Source organism: Aquarana catesbeiana, linkage group LG02 (genome assembly GCF_042186555.1).
Source record: "Aquarana catesbeiana isolate 2022-GZ linkage group LG02, ASM4218655v1, whole genome shotgun sequence".
Taxonomy (NCBI): Eukaryota; Metazoa; Chordata; class Amphibia; order Anura; family Ranidae; genus Aquarana; species Aquarana catesbeiana.
Window position 1 is genome coordinate 301,456,646 of NC_133325.1, and position 24,239 is coordinate 301,480,884.

Sequence of the window (24,239 nt, forward strand, 5' to 3'; positions counted from 1 at the left end):
TCAGGCTTCTGCTAGAAAGCCGACCATGAAGAGGAACTTCATCTTTCAGCATGACAATGACCCAAAGTATACATCCAAATCAACAAAGGACTGGCTTCACCAGAAGAAGATTAACGATTTGGAATAACCCAGCCAAAGCCCAGACCTGAATCCAATTGAAAATCTGTGGGGTGATATGAAGAGGGCAATCTGACAGATTTGGAGTGTTTTTGCAAAGAGTGGCAAAATATTGCAAAGTCAAGATCTGCCATGCTGACTCATACCCAAAAAAGATTGAGTGCTGTAATAAAATCAAAAGGTGCTTTAGCAAAATTAGTTTATGGGTCTACACACTTTTCAACCATATTATTTCAGTTTTTTATTTTTACTTCCCTCCACCTAAAAGATTTCAGTTTGCTGTTCAATTGAGTTGTACAGTTCATAGGTTACATTAAAGGGGGAAAAAGTTCTGAAATGATTTATCTTTGTTGCATTTTTTTACATCACAGAAACCTGACATTTTAACAGGGATGTGTAGACTTTTTATATCCATTGTATATGTATTCGGTAATCCTAATTTCATCATGCTAGAGATTTATGGACCTTTTAGGATATATTAATAGTTATATGTCTTGTGCTTCAGGTAAAGATTGTATGGAGATTTGTAATTGTGTAGGGTATTATCTGTTTGTATGCCAATTAAGAATAAATAAAGATTACAAAAAAAAAAGTTTTTCTACTCATCTATGGTCAGCCTTAGTTAAAAGTAACCTCCGTTGATCATTAATCCCTCTGTAAAATCTTGTAATTGTGGAAGCCTTTGCTTGAGAAATGACATTGAGAAAATCAACATTGGCAAATGTAAAGGGTTGGGAATGTATTTTACCATCAATAAAAGTTAACAGCCCTCTGGATCATTTTTGTTTTCAATAGGTTTCTAAGGAATTGAGTCTATCCAGGACATTTGAAGGAGGGCCTGAAGATCTGTAGACCGTATTAATTTTAAGACCAGGGTGCGACAGTTGCCATAAGAGGGAATTTAGAATTGCTGTTATACTAGAAAGGAAGGTCTGTTCTTAGAATGGCTTCTGCATGGCCTCCAATGCAGAGGGTATTTCTTCTAGTAGGAGGACGACCTGGGCAGAAGGTGCCTTTACCCTATCTCGGTTGTCCTTCAAGACCCTGAGTGTGTGTGTATGCAAGGTCTGTGTGAGTATGTTCTGGTGATGTGTGAGAGTCTGATCATGGTTTGTTCCTTTAATTTCAGAGTGCAGGGCATCATCCATACTTTTGCCCAGTTATTCTAGGTCCACCTTAGTGGCTAGTAATTCTAGAGGATCGATTTTGTTGGGCATTGATCTGAGTATAAAGTGGTCGCAAAGTCTAATTTTTTTTCTCTAAAAATAACAAATATGTTATACTTACATGCTCTATGCAATTGGTTTTGCACAGAGCAGCCCAGATACTGCTTGTTTTTTTTTTTTCAGCTCTCCTGTCCCCTCCCTCCTGTCGAGTGCCCCCACAGCAAGCAGCTTGCTATGGGGGCACCAGAGCCAAGTCACCACGCCATGTGTCCATTCAGACATGGAGCCCTGATCTGGCCCCGGCCCTCTCCTGATTGACTGACTTTGATTGACAGTAGCAGGAGCCAATGGCACCACTGCTGTGTCTCAGGCAATCAGGAGGAGAGCCCCAGATGGCCAAGGAACTCGTGGACATCGCTGGAGAGAGATGGGGAGGCTTTTAAAAGCGCATCTCCCCTAGAGTGGCAGTAGAGTCCCAACACTAAGTGGAGTTAGTTGGATAATGGGGGAAAATCAGTAGTCCAAGTTAACAAAGGCCAACATTTGCAGCTGACTAGTGGAGGTTTTGGGGATTTGTAGAAGCTGCTGAAGCAGCTAATCTGATCCCCTGTAGGTTGTCTTTGCCACAATCAGGGGCGTGCCTGTAGTATTTCTAGATGCATCTAACAAAAAGGCCATAGGATGCACCTGTGGGGTGAGTTGGCTGACAGCTGGTATAAGATGGTGCATAGAGGTTGAGTACTCATTCTCGATCTGCAGATTTTACAGATGTCACTGAGGTGACTGCTGGTGTGATGCTCCTTTAGAAGGAACAACAAATTAAACCTTCACTTGCTGAAGGGAAGCAATGAAAGATTGTGTGCATAACTGCTATCATACATATGTACATACATATTGAAACCTTATGACTTTCAGTTATTTTATATGATGCTGTGTATCAGAAACAAACATTTTATAGAAAGACATCATTTATATGAGGTTTGTTCACAGAAGTTACTGTTGCACAGTAAAAAGGACAAATCAATTTCAAGAGCATTTAAGAAATATTAAAAAGTATAAAGCGATATCTGCATTTTTTTTAATAAGCATTAAAAATAATACATAGTTTAGGAATAATTCCAGACATGGTATATTTTGACATAGAGGTTAATTTACTATAGGCAAACACACTGTGCACGGCAAGTGCACTTTAAGTGCAGTTGCTCTAGTTCTGAGGGGAAGCTCTGAAATGAGGAGAAGCTCTGCTGATGTCTATCATCCAATCATGTGCAAACAAAAATGCTGTTTTTTTATTTTTCTTGCATGCGATTAGGAATTCTATTTAAAAGTGAAACTTTACCTCATTTACTAAGCTCTGGAGCAAGTGCACAGTATATTTTCCTTTAGTAAATCATCACCATAGTTACATTGTTCCATACTGGACCACTTGGACCAATGTAACTATGTATATATCATAACTGGCCAATGCCCCTGAAAGCTAGAAATTGCTAAAGTAGGCACTGCTACTTTAGTAATCGCCACTTCCTTCTGGGCCCTATGCTGAACAGCCGGCCTGATGCATTGTGAACACAGGAGGACAGTCGTTCACTACAGGTGCCATTTAGAGAATGCTTTGCATTTCCTGAATGATTGCAAAGCATTGGACGAGGTGGAGAGCGCAACGTCATCACCGCACTTATCCGCTCTGTACAATCAGAGAACACTTTGCATGCATTCAGAAAATGCAAAGCATTCTCTGAATGAGTCTCATGCTGAGCGACCGAAGTCTTGTGTTCACAATGCATCAGGCCAGCCATTCCGCATGGGACCTGGAAAAGAGTTGAGATCAATGTAACTATGTAAAAATTTACCATGCTTGATATTTCTTCTTTCATTTAAAATTTTTTTTTTTTTTTATCAATACCACAAAAAACTTTATGGAGCTTTTCTGAATGTAAGTTGGTTTTGTGCAATATTTATCATTTTACCAAACTACTCCTACTAAACTATGAATACAATTAAAGTTTTATACAAGTCAACATAGTGCAATTTTCGCCTTATCACATTTGCCATTAAAAAGTACAGTAACCATTTATTTTCAGGCATCTATTAAATAGAAATACAAAAACATTTTTTTTTGTTTTTTTTGTTTAAGAGAATGACTATTGTGTGCTAGGGACATAAACCTGGCTGATCTGAATTGTTTTTATTTGTTGTGGTAGAAAGTTCCATAGAATTCTCTAACATTTTCTTTGACTGCACAACAAAAATCATAATTAAGTATATTTACTTAAGGCAAATAGGCATATTAAGTTATGCCTATTTGATTTCTTTTTGTTTAAAAATGTGGGGTTCAAAAGAGCAGGCCCTTGGTGCCATTTGCCATTAACGTTTGTTGGTGCACGTTTGTGATCTGCCCAGTGCTTGGTTAAATTTAAGCCATGGTTCACACTGGTGTGGCTTTGCAATCATGCTACTTCAGCGTGATTTCAAAGCCGCAGATCAGTGCGATTTGCATCTCCAATTTCATTGGGGCTTGTGACTTCATTTAAAAGAAGTCTATGAAAGTCGCACAGAAAGTCCCAAAAAAGTAGTGCAGAAAACTTTTTTAAAGTTGCTGCTACTTGAGTCACAATGATTTGAACGGTTCCATTGCCAGCAACAGGGTTCGACTTGTCATGTGATTTTGAACTGTCAAATCACACGTCAAAGTGCACCAGTGTGAACTAGGGCTAAAAATTTGCAGCAACTCTTGTTCTCACAAACATTTGTGCTGAAGCTCAACTTTTGGAAATACTCTGAGCCAAAATGAAAAAAAAAAAAAAAATATCTGACCTAGAAATGTAAACATATTAGTAAGCCTAGTTTTTTGCCTGGAGTTCTCCCTCAACAATATGGCGATAATGTGAACCACAATGTGATGTTACTATAGCAACCAGGAATAACTTAAAGCAGAACTTTCGTAAAAAATGAAGTCTGGATAGATCACTTCAGGCTGGCCCCTTTTGCAGGTAAAGCTATGTAAAACCTTAAGGGTCTATACGGTTTTAAAAACCAGTAACACTCTGTCTCACCCTGCTCTGCACATGCTCAATTGATCTCAATTCTGGCACTGTGCCTAAAATCTGATCCACTACAGATTGATCTGCTAACCGGTTTAAGACTTACTGTTCCTGGAGGGGGAAGAAAGCAACAGAAATGACACAGACTGTGTTGAGGGAAAACAGATTAGGGAGAGAGAAAAGAAATACAGAAATACAGGAGAGCTGACAGGACAAACTGCCAGGTAAACACAAAAGAGTCAAGCCATGTGACCGAATGACTGGCAAAATTGGGCGGTTCAATAAAAACTGGACGACATTCGGCCCGTGTGTATGGCAGCTGGTCCGACGGCATGCTGGAAAACCAGCAGCCGACCGGCTCCTGATCAGCGATCTCAGCCAATGACTAAGTCCAACTCCAGGCTTTTTTTTTTTTTTTTTTTTTCTTTTATGGACCTGCCACCCCCCCCCAAAAAAAAAAACCAAGGTAGCGTTTTAAACTCCTACCCTATTCAAAATGAAAAAAAATATAAAACATTTCAAAAATGTTTTAAGTCTCTTTTATGCCAATGAAATACAAATGATAATCTTGTTTGTAGACAGCTTCACCTTTAAGACTGGGTCATCTTTAAATAAAATTTTACGTCTTCTTACTTATATTAAGAAAATCATTACATACAGAATATTTTACATGAAAACTAATATCCTAAAAAATGCTGTGTGTACAAACACCACGGGAACAAAAAAGCTAAACAGATGCCTGCTTTAAGTGAACAGAGGCAATGGTTATTAAAAATATAAAGGTCTCTCTGCAGATCTCCTATGCATAAAAACAGCAACAAGCACTGCCACGAACATATAAATTTGAACTCTACATGCTCATCTGCATGTCGGCAAAATTGTAAAAATTATCCACATCTTGAGAGGCCGATGACTTGCTTTCTGAAACAAACACCTGTTAAAATAAAAAAATTAAAATGACTAAAGAAATAAACAACATATGACACACATAGGTACATTGGAAATGTTGAGTGTTACACTATAAAGAAGAAAGCAGAAAATAGCCTTTTAAATTGGTTTAGAAAGATCAATCAGAATAGGACTAATAATGTTTAAGTATGTCTAAAGTCTAACAAACTGAGAATCAAATAATTGAAATTTTTTTTCATGAAAGTAGAAGTTCACCCAAAACCTAACTCTAATGCCGCGTACACACGACCGGACTTTACGGCATACTTTGACGGACTTTACGACGGACTTTCCAAATTAACGGACTTGCCTACACACGATCAACCAAAGCCCGACAGATTCGTACGTGATGACGTACGACCGGACTAAAACAAGGAAGTTCATAGCCAGTAGCCAATAGCTGCCCTAGTGTTGGTTTTTGTCCGTCGGACTAGCATACAGACGAGCGGACTTTTCGACCGGACTCGAGTCCGTCCGATAGATTTGAAACATGTTTCAAATCTAAGTCCATCAAACTTTGAAGAAAAAAAAGTCCGCTGGAGCCCACACATGATCGAATAGTCCGACGGACTCCGGTACGTTGGACCAAGTATGCCGGAAAGTCTTCTCGTGTGTACGCGGCATTAGAGCTCATGCACACTGCAGCTCAAAAAAAAAAAAAAAAAAGCTGCTTTTGAGCTTTTATTTCTGCCTATAAAAGCTTGAAGCTTGTTCTTTTTTGTGCTCTCTCGTGTTTTTTATTGAGCTCTTTCAAGTTTTTTTGAACATAAGCGTTTTTTTTCACAAACCCTCCTAGACAGAATTTTACCACTATATAAACAAAACAAAAAAGCTGGAACAAACATTTTTGTGCGTTTTCACACAAGTTTGGTGGGGGTTATTTTTTGCCCGTAGGAGCATATGCCTGAAAAAGCCATAGTGTGCATGGACACATTGGCTAACATGGAGGGGCGTTTCTAGGCAGAAAAAATAAGAGGTCAAAAGGCTGTAGGAGTCGCTAATTTGAGCTGCAGTGTGCATGAGCCCTAAATCTACTCGCAGCCACAATCTAAAACTAATCTATCTAGCCCTGTACAGAAGATATCGCTATACATACCTTTTCTGCAGCCACTCCGGTCCTGTCTCCAGCGGGAGATGCTGTGTGCAGGAGAGAACCAACAACAGCTGGGAAATGCCTGGGAAATCACCAAATAAACTTAATATGTGTCACCTGTTGTTGGCTGCCTCTTCTAAACATGCCTACACACTGAAGCTGGTGCTGACAGCTTATTGTGGGACTGGAGCGGCTGCAGAAAAATGTATAGCGATTTCTTCTTTACAAGGCTAGGTAGAGTAGATATGTTTTAGAATGTAGCTGCGAGTAGGTTTAGAGTTAGTTAGGCTTTGGTTGAACTTCTACTTTAATTGCGGTTTTCATTTTTTTCCCATCATAGTACTGCTGATCCCCTCCAGCCTTTTTCAGCAACCTCATGTATAAATGCCGTAGCTCCAGTGTTGCACTTTGTGGCTCTGGGCCAACTTCAAAATAGTGACAATGATGGACCATGCATGCACAATATAAACAAAACAGCAGAAACACTTATCCTCACCACTGGCGCATGTGACAAAGTTTGAATGCAGGTGTACAACTGGGTGACAGTTATCATCCTACAACAGAAAGTGTCTAAAAAAACCCTTCATGATAAGATCACCAGGTATTCTTTAACTTCTTCCCACCCGGCCACTGTACATATGGGCGTTTCGTCTTGCTGAGTGGACGTTTCTGAATGTCCCTTTAGAAGGAGTGCAATCGCGCGGCCGAGTGCCCACGCAGCCACGCGATCCTGATGCGCTCATACCCCCTGGACACCGCGCTTTCCTGATTGGCAGAAGGGCTCTGTGATTGGCCCTTCTGATCATGTGATGGCTGTGTCTAATCACAGGCATCGTGTGATGTAACCAGAGCTGGCTGTCAGTTGATCGGCTCCGCTTCTCCTTCTCCTCACACAGAGCCTATCAGTGAGGAGAAGAAGGAGAGCAGGTATGTGTTGCCGGTGGGGATCAGTGAGTGTAAAGCACTATGGACATTTTGTGGGGAGACTTGCTGTGTGATCAGCGAGTGTAAACACAGTGTCCCCACAAAGTGCACAAACACAGTGTCCATTTCATAGCATATAAAAAAGCTGTCTGGATGAGTTTCTGCATTAGCATTGTTGATGCTTTCCGATGCTTTTTTTCCACTTTTTTTTCTTCACTATAAATAAGGACATGTGCGTTCCAGTGCATTTTTGAACAGTACAGTTCATATAACCTACTAGCCATGCCACCTTGACTGCATGTGGTGTGAACCGGCTCTAATGCAGTTTTAAAAAGACTGAAAACAACTTTTTAAATTACATAAATATGTAACCATGTAAATCACTTATATGCGATTTTAGTGTTTGGGTTTAGATCTATATTAAAGGAGAAGTATGGGTTTGGGTTTTTATACCCTTATTATACTTACCTAGGTAGATTCAGCATCGGTCCGATACTGCATCGGTCCCCTGGCGTCTCTGCACTGAGAGATCGAACACCGCCGATATCTCGGTCCTCAAAGATCCCCAAGCGGAGAGCTGCTGACTGTCAATCAGCAGCTCACCTGCTCTGCTCCTCCATGCTCACTGGAGTGCTGAGCTGTGGAGGGCGGGGAGAGTGTGCCTCAGCGGCCCGCTGAGAGGCTAAGACTGCCATCAGTCCAGGGATCTGGCAGATCCAGACTTCCGAAGTCGGGATTACACGGTGCCTGGACTGATCTGTGTGACATCAGCAGAGAGTAGACTTCAGACCGCTCTCTGCTGAAAACGGGTCACAGGAGTGCAAAACGAGTGACCCTTAGGAAAAGCCCAGCCAAACAAACCCAGTGTAAAAGTGTATGTAAAGTGTGGCATCATGCCTCACTGTTTACAATTTTCCTAGGCAAACTGATTTTCCTAATTCTGTTGCAAGGTTTCTTACCTGGAGATCCTGCTAGTAAGCAAATTCCTGTTGCAAACTGACAACACTAAGCCTTGGTCTTACAATTCCCATCAGCAGTCTCCATGTGCTGTTTGCACTCAGTTGGCCCTTGAGCTGCCTTTCAGATAAGCAGCCCAAAAGGTAAGCTGAAGGCAGACTGACAACACTGCTGCTTATTGCAAGGCAGTACCTTAGCCGTGTCAGTCTACAAAGTGCTGTTACTGGCAGGATCTTTAGATAAGAAGCTTTGTAACAGAATTAAAGAAAAAACTCCAGGATTTTAATTCTGGGCTCCAAGAGGAAGACTTTCTGATGTCTGAACGTCACATCCATGCAGGGAAACTGCACTACATTTCCCACAATGCCTAGGAAAATGGAGGTCGGCAGCTATGTGTGTGGACAGAGCAGGCCTATCATCGGAAGACGCATCAGCGGTGGGCAGTTCAGACCGGAGGACTCCTGGGTCCGCCCACTTGAGCGTTTGTAGCTGGGGCACTAAAGGACATAGCAGCCACCGGTCTTACAAAGCGGAAATCACAGGGAATGAAGCCTAGGTTTAAAAAAAAAAAAAAAAAAAAAAATCACATTCCTTTTCTCTGTAATTAAAGTAATACCAAAGTCTCAGTTAAAAATAACAAACATGTTATACTTACCTGCCCTGTGCAGTGGTTTTGCACAGATCACCCCAGATCCTGCCTTTCTCAGGTCCCTTGCCGTCACTCCTGGCCCCTCCCTCCTGTTGAGTGCCCCCACAACAAGCAGCTTGCTATGGGGGCACCCAATCCGAGCCACAGCTCTGTGTTGGCTGCCTGACTTTGACAGGAGTGGGAGCCAATGGCGGCACGCTGCTGTTTCAGTCAATGAGAAGGGGAGTCCCGAGCAGACAAGACACTCCTGCAGCATCACTGGATCTAGATGGGGCTCAGGTAAGTATTAGGGGGCTGCTGCACACAGGTTTTTTTATCTTAATGGATATAATCCATTAAGATAAAAAAACCTTCTTCCTTTACAACCAATTTAATGACTCAGGAAAGAAATGAAGTAATATCTACTCAAGGTAGGAAAGCACGAGCAACAACAGGGGAAAACGTTTCTGCCTGGAGTTCAGGTTTAAGAAACAAAGAGACGCGATGCCGAATATACTGAAAAATTGCTTTAGGGTTAATAAGCACTTTAAACCTTGAATACTTGTCTATCACTCCTATTATGTTTATTCATGAACAAAGACAGTAAGGCTCAGACCTCAATTTCTATACTTACCATGGTGCCACTGAAGATGTTGCTAACTACTGACTGGCATGTCTGTACAGCTTCATCTCCATTAAACTCCATTGCAACAACAGGACCTATAGATAATAAAGAAATAATTCAAACTCCAGTGAAAAGGAATTTGCACTCAGATGGTTTCATTTCTATGAGACAAATTCTTACTTTGAGTGTACAATTGTTTAATATTATTTTGGCAGAATATTTAAATATTTGAGTGCTTTAATAAAAGCTTTATATATAAAATGTAAATGATTACCGTTCATACCAGTTCTATTCTAACCAGACAGTAGTAGCAATACCGGATTAACGAACGGGTCAAACCATGACAAATCAGCAGTTAGTCCCGTGTTATGGAACTCCTAATTTTAGCCCAGGGATACCTAATAAAAAAAAAAAAAAAAAAAAAAAAAGACTGCTGAGCCTTTCTGCTCAGCTTTTGATTAGCCAACTAAACACCTCTAGGCTAACTATAAGCTATAACCATAGGCTAAGGCTAGCCATACATGTTAAGATTTCTCCTGTTCAGCCCCACAAGCTGAACAAGAGGAACCACTAAACTAAAGATGGAAGAATCTACCCTGCCAAGTATTGCATTCAGACATCCATGGCAGATGGAATACCTGAGCAGTGACTACATCTGACAGGCTGCCAATTTTCTAACTGGCTCCTTCCATATTTTAGGCAAAATTAGTCAAGCCAATTTTGGGCAATTCAGCAGTAATTATGAAAAATTGGAGCATTGTATTACCAGCTCAACCTGTGCTTTCAAATGTATCAGGTGCATAAGTATCCGTTATATAAACCTAAGGCCCCTTTCGAATGGGTCCACCTGTTAGTTTATTAGGCAGACCCAATCAGACCATCCATTGCCCTCTAAGGAGCGGGGGTGTCAACAGACATGTGTTGACACCTGCTGCCATCCAATCTGATCCTATACACCAGGGATATGCAATTAGCGGACCTCCAGCTGTTTCAGAACTACAAGTCCCATGAGGCATAGCAAGACTGACAGCCACAAGCATGTCACCCAGAGGCATGATGGGACTTGTAGTTCTGCAATATCTGGAGGTCCGCTAATTGCATATCACTACTATACACCAAAAACATTCCCCATTGTCTGGTGGATCGGATCAGATCGGATGATAGCTGGATGTAAACGGATAAGTTGTCCATTTACATCCAACCACCCACTGTGTCTGTTCTGCATAAGCTGTTGAGCGAACACGGACTAGCCAGCCACCTGCTCAGCAGGGATCAGCGGACAGATTCCTGTTCTATCAGACAAAGGCAAATAAATGTGTGTGTTTCTTCTGCTGCATTAAGGGAGAGTCAGTCTCTCTCAAACATTTTTTTCTCTCTCCCTCTCTGTCCACATATACAGTATCTAACAAAAGTGAGTACACCCCTCACATTTTGTAAATATTTTATTACACCTTTTCACGTGACAACACTGAAGAAATGACACTTTGCTACAATGTAAAGTAGTGAGTGTACAGCTTGTATAACAGTGTAAATTTGCTGTTCCCTCAAAATAACTCAACACACAGCCATTAAGGTCTAAACCGCTTGCAACAAAAGTGAGTACACCCCTAAGTGAAAATGTCCAAATTGTGCCCAATTAGCCATTTTCCCTCACCGGTGTCAAGGTGTCAATGGGGAGCAGGTGTGTTGAATTTGGTGATATCGCTCTCACTCATACTGGTCACTGGAAGTTTAACATGGCACCTCATGGCAAAGAACGCTCTGAGGATCTGAAAAAAAGAATTGTTGCTCTACATAAAGATGGCCTAGGCTATAAAGAGATTGCCAAGACCCTGAAATTGAGCTGCAGCACAGTGGCCAAGACCATACAGAGGTTTAACAGGATAAGTTCCACTCAGAACAGGCCTCGCCATGGTCGACCAAAGAAGTTGAGTGCACGTGCTCAGCACCATATCCAGAGGTTGGTTAAAGGGGTGGGGGGGGGTCAGCCTGTCAGCGCTCAGGCCATACGCCGCACACTGCATCAAATTGGTCTGCATGGCTGTGATCACAGAAGGAAGCCTCTTCTAAAAATGATGCACAAGAAAGCCTGCAAACAATTTGCTGAAGACAAGCAGACTAATGACATGGATTACTGGAACCATGTCCTGTGGTCTGATGAGACCAAGATAAGCTTATTTGGTTCAGATGGTGTCAAGCGTGTGTGGCGGCAACCAGGTGAGAAGTACAAAGACAAGTTTGTCTTGTCTACAGTCAAGCATGGTGGTGGGAGTGTCATGGTCTGAGGCTGCATGAGTGCTGCCGGTACTGGGGAGCTACAGTTCATTGAGGGAACCATGAATGCCAACATTTACTGTGACATACTGAAGCAGAGCATGATCCCCTCCCTTCAGAGACTGAGCCGCAGGGCAGTATTCCAACAACCCCAAACACACCACCAAGACGACCACTGCCCTGCTGAGGGTAAAGGTGATGGATTGGCCAAGCATGTCTCCAGACCTAAACCCTATTGAGCAACTGTGGGGCATCCTCAAAACGGAAGGTGGAGGAGCGCAAGGTCTCTAACATCCACCGGGCTCCTTGATGTCGTCATGGAGGAGTGGAAGAGGACTCCAGTGGCCTGTGAAACTCTGGTGAACTCCATGCCCAAGAGGGTTAAGGCAGTGCTGGCAAATAATGGTGGCCACACAAAATATTGACACTTTGGCCCCAATTTGGACATTTTCACTTAGGGGTGTACTCACTTTCGTTGCCAGCGGTTTAGACATTAATGGCTGTGTGTTGAGTTATTTTGAGGTGACAGCAAATTTACACTGTTATACAAGCTGTACACTCATTACATTGTAGCAAAGTGTAATTTCTTCAGTGTTTTCACATGAAACGATAATAAAATATTGACAAAAACGTGAGGGGTGTACAGGGCCGGTGCTACCACTAGGCAAACAAGGCAGCTGCCTAGGGCGCACAGCCACTGGTATTCCTTCTCTCTGCAGCAAGCATCAGTAGGCAGCCGCCGCTCCATTTACACATAGTGTCAGAGGTACAGCGGCGGCAGAGGACTGTGTCTGTGTCCTGACTCCCAAATGGATGGAAGCAAGCAAACATTCATTGATGGGCGCAGGTGGGGCTGCATTTGATGGGCGCAGGTGGGGCTGCATTTGATGGGCGCAGGTGGGGCTGCATTTGATGGGCGCAGGTGGGGCTGCATTTGATGGGCGCAGGTGGGGCTGCATTTTATGGGCGCAGGTGGGGCTGCATTTGATGGGCGCAGGTGGGGCTGCATTTGATGGGCACTTCATTAAAAAGGTAGGGTATACATGGGCAGGGCAAAGGGGGTGGAGTCAGGGGTGAAGCCAAGGGGGCGGCAAAATTAGGTTTTGCCTAGGGTATCAAAAATCCTTGCACCAGCCCTGGGGGTGTACTCATTTTTGTGAGATACTGTATGTGAGAAGTGTCAGAAAAAGACCTGGTTTTCAAGTGGTTAAAGCTAAACTCCAGCCATGTGTGCGATTCATACGCTTTTGCCAGAGAGCATAGCAAGAAGGGCGAAACCACTTTACCAGAACAAAGGAACAAAGTGGTGTCACCTTCATGCTGCAGCCTGCTGACTGGACAATGAATCAGCAGCAACCTCCTGGTAAGTCACCAATTCTTCTCACTCTCCTCTTCCTACCAGCATATTCCTTATCAGTACATCTGCATAGTAAAGCCTAATTCCCAATGCTGTCCTCCCTCTCGCAGTCTCAGTGCTTCTGTATAAGGGAAGATAGGGCCTGATATCAAAGCAGATTTAGGTACTTTTTTTAGCTGTACATAAAAGCACCTTTAACCCTTTTGCTGCCAGGTCTATACAGCGTACGGACCTACAGAACCTCTTCCAGCTGGCCAGGTCAGTATGCCATACAGACCTAGCATTCCACCCTCTGCTATAAGCTCATTGTCACTTTTGGGCTGATAAACATGTGTTTACCAGCCCCCTTCCTTTCCTGAGTGAACACAGTGAGCGAACAGTACCAATTTCTCCTGTGTTCATTTATCACTTAAGCACTGTAAACCATGTTTACTATGCTTCAGTTTTTAAATGAATAGCAGCTTCTGTACAGAGACTTCTATTCATTTAATTTGCAGTACAGCTGAGGCTGTAGGCAAAGGGACTGAGAACTTGGTCTTATAAAAAAAAAAAAAAAATGCGGTATACTACAGCAAGGCTGCATTTACTGCATGGGGATGCACATGTGTTCCATCCATCCCTGTGCAGGCAGTCCTAGTGATGTCAAATGCACCTGCATAGATGTCAGATGGGGTAACAGTGGCTCTGTCCATGCAGTTGCTGTGCCCCAACTGACATGAATGAAACATGCCTGAATAGGGATACACAGAAAACCTGTGCATCCCCATGTACGTTTTAGTATGCCCCATGTGAACTAGGCCCCAGTAGGAATTTGGCAGGAATTTTTCTAAGTTATGTTGTGTTTATGTGTCCAAATAAGGATTTTAGCGTATTTTTTGTGAAAACTGAGATTTGATAATCACTTGTACAGCTACTGTTGGGTTTAAAAATCATAGCACACTTTTTTTTTTTATTATACAGGTCATGTGCTTTTAAAAAATGTATAGTTTGGGGGCTCTTTTATAAACTCTGATGGCTATAAGTAAAAAATGAAAACCTCCAGATTTTTAGTGAAAAGTTGTTTACAGTTTTGTGTACCTTTCATTTTTACCATTCCACAAAAAGGTAGAATTTACTATATTTTCAGGGGAGATGGAGAGAGACTGGCTTATTTGTGTAAATAAGCAACTGGATAGATTGGCTCCTGAAATCCATAATAACTATTCCACACCAGATTCATTCAGGGTGATACAGTACATATAAAACTGGATCGAGTGTTTTACCTTTCTCCAATAATGGAATGAATTCTGTGGCTTGGTCTCTAAAGACTCTTCTTGCATCTTCTGGTTTCATTGCAACTTCCTTTGTCTGGATAAGTGTGAAATCTTTGCCAACCATCTGTAATTTAAGGAAATGGTTAATAGGAGTAAAGGAAAAAAAAGTTGTAATATACACACACACATATATATATATATATATATATATATATATAAATAACACAGAAAGGGGCAGAGGGCATCCGCAGAGAGTGGGTTTAAAAAAAAAAAACCTTTAGGGCCAATTCACACTGCAATGCAGAGCAGCGATTCACCGGGGGGGGGGGGGGGGGAGGCAGTGTGGTGCGTGGTACATTGCACCACTCCTTTTTTTTTTGGTATGAGCCTTATTTGAAATGTACATTTTATTCACTGCAACGTCCGACAGTGTGCTGTGCATTACATTACAGTGCAGCTCTGGTGGGTGCTCTGCGATAAATGTGCGAATGGGACACATAGGAAACAATTGTTTCCTTTGCTCCCCTGCAGTGACAGAAGTTTTACCATGCAGCAAATCATTTGTCACTGTGCATAGTGTGCATTGGCCCTTAGGGTATTATAAACAGGTCAGCAAAAAGTTACCTGCTCACAATCCACACAAAACTTTGTTGTGGGGCATCATCATTTGAAAGCCTTCCCATAGGAGTGAATAGGGAATCTACTGCACTTGTGTTGCCAAACCAGGAGTGTTTCTGTGAAAATACCGTGCAACAAGCAGCAGTCCCATATCTTGAACAGGTAAATGTAGGATATAGAAATAGGACTGGGTGAAGCACTGCTCCTACCCAACACATGTAACTAATAAATAAGTAAACAATACTAAAAACCAATATCACAGTGATCCAGTGTGCCCCTTGACATACTATATTAACTAGTGCTCTGAGAAAAAAAAAAAAAATTGTAATCCAAAATAAATTACTTTATGTGATACCACAATCCCAGTGCTGCATGTCTTATATGTGCATGTTATGAATAAAACTCCACAAAACTGTTAGACTTTAATGCCACAATCTCAGGGCTACAAGTCCAAAATGTAAGTATAAAACACCACAAAATTTTTAATGCAAGTCCGTGTATATAAATGTTTAAAATCCACTCCACTTGTGACAAGTCTTCTATCCTCCTGAAGAGGGAATCCAACAGATGTTCCACCACCATGCACCCTATAAGACTGGATTCATATAAATGTATATCATGGACCAGATTATTGTGCTCTTATCCAGCCAATATCTTGCTCCTTTCGCTCATGATCCTGCTATTGCCAATTTCTCTATGCTTTGTTTGGAGCACTACCCTATATATGGAGAGATGGCTAGGACCTTTCAAAAAGGGTCCCATAAATGACATTTATACTTCCTGAGAAATAACCCGTGAGAGGCAAGACCACCGGTGCCCTGGGTACAGTATTATAGGGCGCATGGTGGTGGAACATCTGTTGGATACCCTCTTCAGGGCTTTGGAAGAGTTGTTTGAACACATATATGGGACAGCGTGAGGTATTTTATACTTACATTCTGGACTTGTAGCACTGAGGTTGTGGTATCAATGTCTAACACAAGGATTGGAAGCACATAATTATGTGAAGTTTTATTCATCGCATTCTGTATTGTGCACATAAGATTTGCACCACTGGAATTGTGGTATCGCATAAAGTGATTTATTTTGGATTGCACATTTTTTTCTTAGAGCACACAGGATCACTGTAATATAGCTTTCAGTATTGTTTATGTATTTATTATATTATTTATTTGTCACAGTTATACATTTTAGGTAGGGGCAGCTCTGCACCCAGTCACTTTTCTTTAGACTTATCAGTGTAGGAACACATTATAGGTACAGTTTTCCTTCAAGCTCTTTATAGGAAAGTTTTTTTTTTTTTTTTTTTGTTTTTTTTTTTAATGGATCTAATGCCATTTATTACACACTGTGGGGGGGAATTCAATAAAGCCACTGCGCCACTTTTCTGGCATTGACCCCTCTTTGTTAATGTATTGAGCCAAATTTATGAAGCATTTGCAACACTTATGATTCTGATAGCGACACGTGCAGCAAATTCAGTTAGTTGTAAAATGTGCCAAATTACATTGTGTCACATTAAATGCGCCAAATTATAAACGTGGAGCTAATTAGGACCAACTCTCTTTTGGCGTAGAGAGAAAAATTGGTTCAGACAGATTTTGCAAAAGTGTCTCTCATGCATTCTGAAAGTGGCGCAGCATGAGCCAAATTCAAATACAACCTCTAGACAGGTATATGACTTTGGCGCATTCTTCCCCACTTTAACAAAGCATGAGAAACACGTTCGCAAAATCTGTCTTTATGAATTCCAGGGTGTGTGCGTTAAACTTAAGGGCACAGTCAGTCACACTAAATAGTTGCGTTAGTGCACACTATGGCACGTTAACGCACGTTTCAATAAAGTAGTTTTATTCATTTAAAGAGCCTGGAAATGCACAGAACAACAGACCCACAGGAGTAGGTTACCATGTGTTGCTGTTCTCTGCATGCAGGTGTGTTGGCGTGCCAAGCGCGCTACCGCACCACACCAGTGTGAATGGGCTTTAGTGTTTATTTTAAAAGAACGCAATGCAACTAACTGCCTCAGTACACAACTATTACTGCACTGTGCACAAGGCAAACTGGCATGTTTTGCCATATCCCCTCTGTCTGGAAGGGGTTTTAAGAGATCAGCCACATACTGGTTCCTGGAAGATGGTGTCACTCATATTTGTGCACTGCAGCCAACATGCAACAGATCTCAGCAAGATTATTAATGTGCTTACAGATTTTTAACCTTTCTTCAGAATTGAGGGATGACATGGAACACATACCCCTGCTGTTGATTACACCATGACACGTTCTCTTAAATAATGCAGATATCAAAGTGCAAAGGCTTGTCACAATCAACATGCCAGAATTTTTATTATTCCGATTACCCTATAATTAAAAAAAGTAAGCTAAAGCTTTGAGCTACCGCACCGATTGCAACTGCTCATTTAAATAAGCCCGCCTCTTTCGTCATTTGTGCCATCTTTCTATAAAACAAACAATCCTGAGTAAGATTTCAATAATGCCATAAAACATATTTCTACTTTTGCAATCAAATTTGCGAAAACCCCACTATAGGTTTATGTGTTCCCATTCACACAACATACTAAAAAGAAATGTAAAAATATTTCTTAGTTTCTTAGGACGGGTGCTTGAACAAGTTCATAGTGAGTCTATCCCAATTGAAAGGCCAAGGAGACGGTATAGTTCACCAAAAAAAGGGGAAGTTTGGCTTTGCACCCAAGAGGGGAAGTGCTGTTTTAAGTTCACTCCTCCCCCTTCCTCCCCCATATTTGGCATGTCATTTTTATTTTGGGGGGGAGGGGAGAGCACGGGTAACTGGTTTTGACAGATACCAGCTGCCACTTCGGCCCAGATCGCCTCATCACAGGTCCCAGAAGACTGCAGGACCATTCTAGCACATGCACAGTGGGCAGCCAGCTAAGAAGCCAAAAGCTGGATAGCTGGCTGCCCACAGTTAGGCCAGTGAAGAATTAGGGGGAGGATAGCGCTGGATCCCTGAATAGGTAAGTGACCTTATATTAATAGTCAGCAACTGCAGGATTTGCAGCTGCTGACATTTAAGGTTTTTTTTTGCCCAGACTGAACAACTGCTTTAGGCCTTTGTTAGACAGACTGTGTTCAAATCTACTTTACACAGATAACGATATCTGCCAGCACAGTACAGAAAGGGTCTATTATGGCAAACACAGCTCCCCAGCACCCGCACCCCTCATAGAGAACTAAGAAGGATCAGTAAAGTGCATATGAAATGGTAAGCTACCATTTTGAAATATTTTTTGACATTATGCTATGTGGATGAGAACATGTACCAAATATAAACCAGGTGTTGTCCCAATGTGGCTGCAAAAGTGGACATACACTAATAAACCTAAGAACCTTTTTTTTTCCTGCATGCCAAGTAATGCGTAACAGTAACACTTTTGAAGATCTTAGTACTTCCCCTGACAATTCCCGTATATGTTTTTATTTCCAAAAGGATGGTGCTATCTTTTTTCAGGCATCATTAAGGAACAGATTCTACTTTCTAGTTTGAGATGCTGGCTCAGAGATGACAATCATGTGAATCCCAGAGAAAGCACTATTCAAAATTGCTGACATCCTCTCAGCCTAGTCAAAGCAACTTGATTCCAGTTCAAAGACTGCCTTTTAATGATTAAAATACAAAACTTTTTTGGGAAATAATACTGTTGCTATATATATTGTAACATGTGAGGAATGTATTTGTGCTGACATGCAATGTCTCGCCTTGCCCAAAATGTCTGCATAAATATACAAGCTGCCAAACTAGTTGGCATTTCCCTGAGATACTTTAGTATCAATGAAGGAAATTCTAGGAGCTTTTCTAGTGAAAACTTCCTCATTACCTCATCAATCATCTTTCTGGCATTGGCTATGGTGTAATCTCCAGCAAAGAAAACCACCAAGCAGGACTCGTCACTATTTTTCAGACGTTGTCCCCAAGTGACCGGCACTATGCTCCGGTTACCATCTGTAGAAATGCGTACTGCTTTCAGTTCCTCGGAGTCAGGGAGGGGCACACAATCTTGCACTGCACAGTCACTTGCAAGCAGACTCCAGTTGGTCTCTCCCGACACGGGGGTGAAGTCGTGGATGTTGCTCCATGTGTTGTTGAAGATGCTCAGCCCTGCATCCTTGAACTGTGCTGCTAGTTCTGGGTAGTAGTACTGGAAACATCCAAACTTCATTCCAGTGGAGGATTCTATGATTGGCTGTGTGGTGCAGCATAAAAAAATATCCATTTTCCTGCAGTCTCTAGTGCGGAACTGCTGACAGGCCACAATGCATTTGCAATCTTTACAGTCACGAAAGAACACGCTGCCCTTTACAGGCCCTAAGAAGATGCGGCAGTTTGTACAGTCATCAATAGTGATGGTTGCAGAATGGTCAAGTATATAGATGTTGCAGTTCTCACATTCCTGTATTACAAATTGTTGGCCTGCGACTTTATCTGGCAACCGTCCTACTGTCTGGTCCTTTAAGCCATTAAACATGTAGTCCTTTGGATCTACCTGTGATGCAAAAAGACAAAAATCAATGATATCATTATTGGTAAAATAAATATTCAATGCAACTTGGAATATATGCAGTTTTGTTAAACTATGTGCATTTGTCCTATATGTTCCAGCTGAACACCAGGTAAACATCTAAATACACAATCACTGAAATGCTGTTTTTTTACAAGTATGGAACACATATGCCCTGTACACACGATCGGACATTGATCGGACATTCCGACAACAAAATCCATGGATTTTTTCTGACGGATGTTGGCTCAAACTTGTCTTGCATACACACGGTCACACAAAGTTATTGGAAAATCCGATGACGTAAAACACGTACGTCGGGACTATAAATGAAACGGGGCAGTAGCCAATAGCTTTTATCTCTTAATTTATTCTGAGCATGCCTGGCACTTTGTGCGTCGGAATTGTCCACACACAATCGGAATTTATGCGAACGGATTTTGTTGTCAGAAAATTTTATAGCAAGCTCTCAAACTTGCAGCAGAGAATAAAATGGCGGTGGTTGCAATATTTTATGTCACATGGTATTTGCGCAGCGGTCTTTCAAGTGCAATTTTATTGGAAAGAATACGTTTTTAAATTAAAAAATAAGAAAACAGTAAAGTTGGTCCAATTTTTTTTGTATATTGTGAAAGAGGATATAACGCCGAGTAAAGAGATTCCAAACATGTTACAGTTGAAAACTGCGCACACTTGTGGAATGGCACAAACAACGGTACTTAAAAATCTCCATAGGCAACGCTTTAAAAAATATGTTAGCGGCTACCAAGTTAGAGTTACAGAGGTGGTCTTGTGCTAGAATTATCACACTCTGACAATCGCGGTAATAACTCACATGTGTGATTTGAACACCGTTTACATTTGTGGGCACGACTTACGTATGCAGTTTCTTTGCTGCGCGAGCACGCAGGGACGGGGGCGTATTAAAAAAAATGTTCTTATTCATTTATTTTTTTAACACTGTCCCTTTAAAAAAAAAATGATTACTTTTATTGTGTTTATAAGGCATGTAAACATGCCTTGTGACAGTAATAGGCGGTGCCAGGTATTCTTTATGAAGGGAACGAGGGTCTAAAAGATCCCAAATCCCTTCTTTGCACTTCAAAGTATTCAGATTGCCAAAATCGGTGATTCTGAACACTAATTTTTTAACAATCAGAGCCATTGGCAGCCGAGTAAACCGGAAGTGATGTTGTGACGTCGCCTCCGTAATTTTACGATGGAGACCCGATTGAAGCTAAATCAGGCTTCATTCAGGTGACCGACTAGCCGGCGGTCATGCTGGATCATGGACCGGGTCTCCTGGTGGGACAGGAGGCCCGGGAAGAGTGACAGACAAAGGCGGGAGGAGGGGACTGCCTGGGATAACGGTTGATCGGCTGCCGACCGATCGGCCGTTAACACCAGATAGCCGACCACCCGCTCTGAAAAACAGTATTGGGGAAGAGCCTACAGGCTCTAACCTGTTACATCCTCTTCCTCAAGCCGACATACTGGAATGGCGATTTGCGTGAAGTGGTTAAAGTCTATGGGCACAAGGTGGATAGAAGTCGCATTGAAGTAGTACAGGAAACCTTTCTAAAGTCGGAGCGACTTCAGTAGTGCAAATGAAGAGCGCTCTCATTTACTAACATGGTATTTCACATGTCACGTGACTTGGCGTGTCACAATCCACAGTCCATATTCCCATCGCACATGTTACTGGAATAAGTTCTAAAAGTATTGGGTGGGTGCTGTAGTGACAGCCAGCTGGATACTGGAACCTATGCGATATGTAGATATTTGCCAGCACACCAAGGATCATCAATTTTGTCCAAACGTTTTTTTATTCAAAGAATGATCACATCACAAAACAGTGTAGTGCAAGTTACTGAGCCATGCAGGACCCCTTCATCAGGCATGTGATGACGAAATGAATGATCTTAGGTGTGCTGGCAAATATCTACAAATTGGAGTCTCACAAGTCGGATCCAAAGCTACTTGCATTGCAAGATCTCGCTCGTTTATCAAGTTAAAGTTTATAAAAAAAATTTTTCCTTGTCTTGTAAAACACTTGCAGACCAGGGTTTTTACTGTATTTTAGGAAATATAAACTGCTAAATACCTTTTCTCATCAGCAGCATGTAGCAGTCTTGTAACTTCTAACAGTATCTGGCTGCGCACTTGTTAAAGCTTGTAGGAGGAGTTTTCATTCCCCACTATTCTATGAGGCTACATGATGCCTGACCCTCTGTCTGGACAGTGCTGATTGGCCCTGTGCTAACATGCACCCTCCCAAAATAAAAATAAACTCTCTAGCAATACACACCAAATTGAGCATGTGCAGAATGCCCCCAATGCTCTGTACTAGCAGGAGATGAATTGGGGACAGTGGAAGAAGGGGAGGAACAGAGACGACAGGATCAAACAGCCTTTTTACACAAAGCGCAGGATTAACCCCTTAGGCTCCACAGTGAGTTTAACAAGCATGCTTTACTGCATAAAAGGAAAAACTTGCGCTGCGCTTAGGTATGTGTTATTGTGTGTGTTCACCCTAATGGTGCCATGTACATTCAATCACAAGTATATAAATGACGCAAAACTGTACTCAATTTTGCATGTGCAAATCAATACACCAAAGAAGTGCAATAAAGTACAAAATATGATAAATTCAAAGTGCAATGTGCAAATGATAAAAAACTAAATGAACTCTGCATATATAAATAAATACAATAAACATTAATTGATGATACTCAATAAAAATAGAGATGTGCACTACACATAACACATGCAAACTCCAATAGGATCATGTAAGTGATAAAAAATATATACATATAACCATATAAGTGATATGTGATATTTGAGACAACAAATTGTCCTTATTGTTGAAAAATCCTCCAGTGTAACATCACACAGCAATGTGCAGTGAAAAAGTTCCAAAAGTAACAGTGATGCATGAAGTGTTTCACAGAAAAAAAATCCAATTGCTGTATCAAAGTGCCCAGATCATGCCGTGATGTGCCTCGGTGACCCCCAAAGTGGTTGCGCTCACCTTAGAGCGTGTGACACAGTGTTCAGCTGCGTCAATACACGCTATGGAGCCACCCCTGGGCTCAGTAATAGATTACAGCTGATCTCCCAATAGGCTCTCTGCTCATGTCTCCAGCAGCTCCTGCTGGGAGCTGTGTTAGCTACTAATCAATGGACTATTGATTATTGATCCATTGATTAGTAGCTAACACAGCTCCCAGCAGAAGGAGCTCTGACAAACGCTGTTCTGGTTTTTTACTTCTTCCCCATACAAAATCTTAGAAAAGCTTTCCAGATCCCAACGCCTGATCTGTGCCATCATATTCCGAGGCTGTGACAGAATCAGGCGGGCACTGGCGCCCCTCTCTATGCTGCAGTCACTTGACGCCGCCAACCAGCCTCTGCGGGGATTGGCAGGAGCTGCTGGAGACATGAGCAGAGAGCCTATTGGGAGATCAGCTGTAATCTATTACTGAGCCCAGGGGTGGCTCCATAGCGTGTATTGACGCAGCTGAACACTGTGTCACACGCTCTAAGGTGAGCGCAACCACTTTGGGGGTCACCGAGGCACATCACGGCATGATCTGGGCACTTTGATACAGCAATTGGATTTTTTTCTGTGAAACACTTCGTGCATCACTGTTACTTTTGGAACTTTTTCACTGCACATTGCTGTGTGATGTTACACTGGAGGATTTTTCAACAATAAGGACAATTTGTTGCCTCAAATATCACATATCACTTATATGGTTATATGTATATATTTTTTATCACTTATCACTTACATGATCCTATTGGAGTTTGCATGTGTTATGTGTAGTGCACATCTCTATTTTTATTGAGTATCATCAATTAATGTTTATTGTATTTATTTATAGATGCAGAGTTCATTTAGTTTTTTATCATTTGCACATTGCACTTTGAATTTATCATATTTTGTACTTTATTGCACTTCTTTGGTGTATTGATTTGCACATGCAAAATTGAGTACAGTTTTGCGTCATTTATATACTTGTGATTGAATGTACATGGTACCATTAGGGTGAACACACACAATAACACATACCTAAGCGCAGCGCAAGTTTTTCCTTTTATGTTTACTGCACGGCTATGAATACGTGATCTGCGTTTGCAGCTGGGCATTTATATTTTAATACAGTTGGTTCTCCTATAAGGTATTGGATCATTGTGGCTCGCAAGATTTTTTCCTTTAGAGCCCTTGCACACTGGGGCGGTTTGCAGGCGCTATTGCGCTAATAATAGCGCCTGCAAACCGCCCCGAAAGTGCCGCTGCTGTCATCCCAGTGTGAAAGCCCCGAGGGCTTGCACACTGGAGCGATGCGCTGGAAGGACGGTAAAAAAAGTCCTGCCAGCAGCATCTTCGGAGCGGTGAAGGAGCGGTGTGTATACCGCTCCTTTACCGCTCCTGCCCATTGAAATCAATGGGACGGCGCGGCTATACCGCCGGCAATGCGCCTCTGCAGAGGCGCTTTGCGGTGGTATTTAAACCTTTCTCGGCCGCTAGCGGCCGCATACCGACGGTAAAACGCCGCTAATAATAGCGGCGTTTTACCGCCGACGCCACCCCCCGCCCCAGTGTGCAAGGGCTCTTATTTACTGCATATACAGACTGATTTTACGGTTGTGGGTTTAGTAACACTTTAAACCTAGGTACTTACACTGCTTGT

The 24,239-nt window shown here is 41.9% G+C and overlaps 1 protein-coding gene across 1 annotated transcript in view; it reads right to left on the reverse strand.

Annotated features, from left to right (window-relative positions):
- Nucleotides 1–2,185: 2,185 nt before the first annotated feature.
- The window catches only part of RP2 (RP2 activator of ARL3 GTPase), a 40,668-nt gene continuing 18,614 nt past the window's right edge, over nt 2,186–24,239 (reverse strand). The window contains exons 2-5 of the mRNA XM_073614603.1: nt 18,862–19,527; nt 14,393–14,507; nt 9,509–9,594; nt 2,186–5,258 (exon numbers count right to left, since the gene is read on the reverse strand). Coding sequence (XP_073470704.1) covers nt 5,175–5,258; nt 9,509–9,594; nt 14,393–14,507; nt 18,862–19,527 — 951 coding nt within the window. The 3' untranslated portion in view covers nt 2,186–5,174. The remainder of the gene's footprint in view (nt 5,259–9,508; nt 9,595–14,392; nt 14,508–18,861; nt 19,528–24,239) is intronic.